We start from the raw sequence: 2,815 nt of genomic DNA, 5'->3' as shown, positions 1-2,815 counted from the left end.
ATGTCATGGTTAGATCATCGCTGAGCTCCGTAGCCCGTTCCCTTTTTAAATTGGTCCGATCAAATCATGAGGTTTATGTAGGTGGGTTACTGGAGAGCTGTATAAAACCCCCAAGCGTTTCCTGTTGCTTGTCAAGCCCCGCAAAACCCCGAACCAAGCAGGAAGCAGCCGCTGTTTCTCCCCATCGATCAGCCTCGGCCGGTCAACCCAATGGAGCAGCATTTCGCCGTCACCTCCCCGCCGGGATCCTACTACCAGCACCACCGCTACGCCGCCGCACCGTCGTCTGACTTCGACATGAGCGACATGGACGACATGGCCTTCCTCAGCACCCTCTTGGAGTCCACGGATCGTGCCTCCTGCTCTGACCCCTCTCTCTCTTCAAGCTCGTCCTCCTCCGACATGACGGGCGTGGGGGCTGCTGCACCACATGTGCCCGTGGGCAGCAGCTCGCCGAAGGGCCGGTCACCAAGCCACGGGAGCCATGCCCATTATGGCCAAGGATTTCATCGGGGTGCGCACGCGCCCGTGGGGCAAGTTCGCGGCCGAGATCCGGGACTCGACGCGGAACGGCGCCCGCGTGTGGCTCGGCACCTTCGGCAGCCCGGAGGCGGCCGCCATGGCCTACGACCAGGCCGCCTTCTCCGCGCGCGGTGACGCCGCAGTGCTCAACTTCCCCGTCGAGCGCGTCCGGGAGTCGCTCCGCGCGCTCGCGCTCGGCGCCGTCGTGGGCTCGCCCGTGCTCGAGCTCAAGCGCCGCCACCGCATGCGCAGGCGGTCGCCCGATAAGAAGCCTGTGAAGCAGCCCCGGGTCGCCGCCGTGAAGGAGGACGCACGGCCGGCAACGGCGGGCGTGGTGGTGCTGGAGGACCTGGGCGCCGAGTACCTGGAGGAGCTCCTCTGGGTGTCCGAGCCGCCCATGGATCATTTCCATACAACGGCGACGTCGTCGTTCTGACATTGCGAGCTTGTGTGCTTGGATTAGCATAGCTCCCGTGGGCTCGTGTCAAATTGATCGCATCGCATGCGACTTCTCAGTGTCTGAAGAAAATGCAATGTGTATACAGTACCTAAGTAAATTCGTGTACGACAGGAAACAGTTTTCCTTCTTTTCTCCTTGCCTAGCTAGCTGCATTTGTGTATGCATTGCTGTCTTGGTGGTGCAGTGGAACTTTTCCCCTAATCCATTGCATCACATATCATGTTATCATATTAAATGGAGCCACTCCCGAGTTCAGAAACCGGTACGAACCATGCCTTTGAACTAAAGATAATCTGAAGTGACATAAGGCTAGAGAATCCCGAAAAAAAAACAGCATCTGCGATTCCACATGCCAAGCAGATTTATCCCAAAACCCTACGGTACAGATTCAAACTCTCCAGTACTTGCATATGCAAAGTTTGAATCTATCTGTTCACCAAGACCCTTGGAGGGGTCTTTCCTATTCTCTGTCCCAACAACATACTACTTTTTCATGTCAAATCAGATTGTCATGTCTACAGTTGGTTTTGGAAATCTTGATGCGAGAAGAAAAACGGAACACTCACTACGAGAGAAATGAACCAAAAGAAAAACTTCTTATTTGCTGGTTACACACTTGAATTATACAAGCAAAAGGGTCCGTGCGTTGCAACGGGAAAAAAATTCATAATCTCCAATGGCCAAGACCATATTTTGCTGCGTCACGAGATACACTATCACTCTTGATTTCGTGAAATCAGGAACAATTTTTGAAATCATTAAAAAAAATAAACTCTTGAACATAGAAATCGTGATAATTTTTCAAATTCGTGAACACTTTTACAAATTTCCAAACATTTCTGAAATACAAAACATTTTTTGAATTCATGAACATTTTATACTATTTGCATACATTTTTTTCCAAAGTTGTGAACATTTTTTAAACAATTTTCTTGAATCAGCGGTCATTTTTTTAAATGGTGAAACAATTTTAGAAATTCACAAACATTTTTTATTTAACAAACATTGTTTTTAAACAATATTCTTTAATCGGCGAACATTTCTGGAATGAACAAACTTTTTTTGAAATTCATGAACATTTTTTTTATTTAAGGGACATTTATTGAAAAGCCATAAATTCTTTTGAATTAGCGAACATTTTGTGAATGAATAAACTATTTTGTAAGTCATGAAGAGTTTTTGAATTTTTAGGATATTTTTTCATTCAAGAACATTTTTTGAATTGGCGAGATTTTGTTCAATTTAATTAACATTTTTAATTCACAATTTTTTTAAAAAATCATGAACATCTTTTTATTTTCCAAACATTTCTTTACAAATTTCGTATATTTTTTGACTAAGCAAATGTTTTTTTTTTACAAAATGATGAATTTTTTTTGAATCCATAAACATTTTATTGAAAAAATCTCATTTATTTTTATTTTTGAAGTCCCAAATTATTTAAAGTAGAAAAAATAAAAACAGAAAGAAAAAGAAAAAAATAGGCTGCCCGGACATGAGCCGGCCCAAACGGGCGCGCTGCAACTTCACCCAATGTGCAGACCGCGGTATAGGAGGTCCCTACTGCATGGGCCGGCCCAGACGGGGGATTCCACTGTGTATTTTGCAACCTTGGGGGCAATTTCGCCGCCAGAAGCAATAGCCCCTTTATTACTAGACTAGATATAAAGGTATATCTTTTCCATAATTGGACAGTCCAACAAAAAGTCATGGGCACATTGTCCCTTCAAGAAAGGAGGAAAATTGATCTTTTTTTCACCAAAACAAATAGGACAAAGAGGAATAGAGAGCGGCTAAATGGCTCCCGAGCTCATCTACTCATGCGTGTTAACA

At 45.2% G+C, this 2,815-nt stretch overlaps 1 protein-coding gene across 1 annotated transcript; it reads left to right on the top strand.

Moving 5' to 3' along the window:
• The first annotated feature begins 484 nt into the window (after positions 1-484).
• Positions 485-958, top strand: LOC119361166 (ethylene-responsive transcription factor 1B-like). The gene has a single exon (XM_037626510.1). It carries the CDS (start codon positions 485-487, stop codon positions 956-958), a length of 474 nt encoding a protein of 157 aa, XP_037482407.1.
• Positions 959-2,815: the final 1,857 nt, after the last annotated feature.

Source organism: Triticum dicoccoides, chromosome 2B, assembly GCF_002162155.2.
Source record: "Triticum dicoccoides isolate Atlit2015 ecotype Zavitan chromosome 2B, WEW_v2.0, whole genome shotgun sequence".
In the NCBI taxonomy this organism is placed as follows: domain Eukaryota; kingdom Viridiplantae; phylum Streptophyta; class Magnoliopsida; order Poales; family Poaceae; genus Triticum; species Triticum dicoccoides.
Note: the sequence above shows the minus strand (reverse complement) of the source record. Positions and strands in the feature narration are given on the sequence as shown.

Coding starts and splice junctions, on each gene's coding strand:
- LOC119361166 (XM_037626510.1), top strand. CDS start 485: ATGCCCATTATGGCCAAGGATTTCATCGGGGTGCGCACGCGCCCGTGG.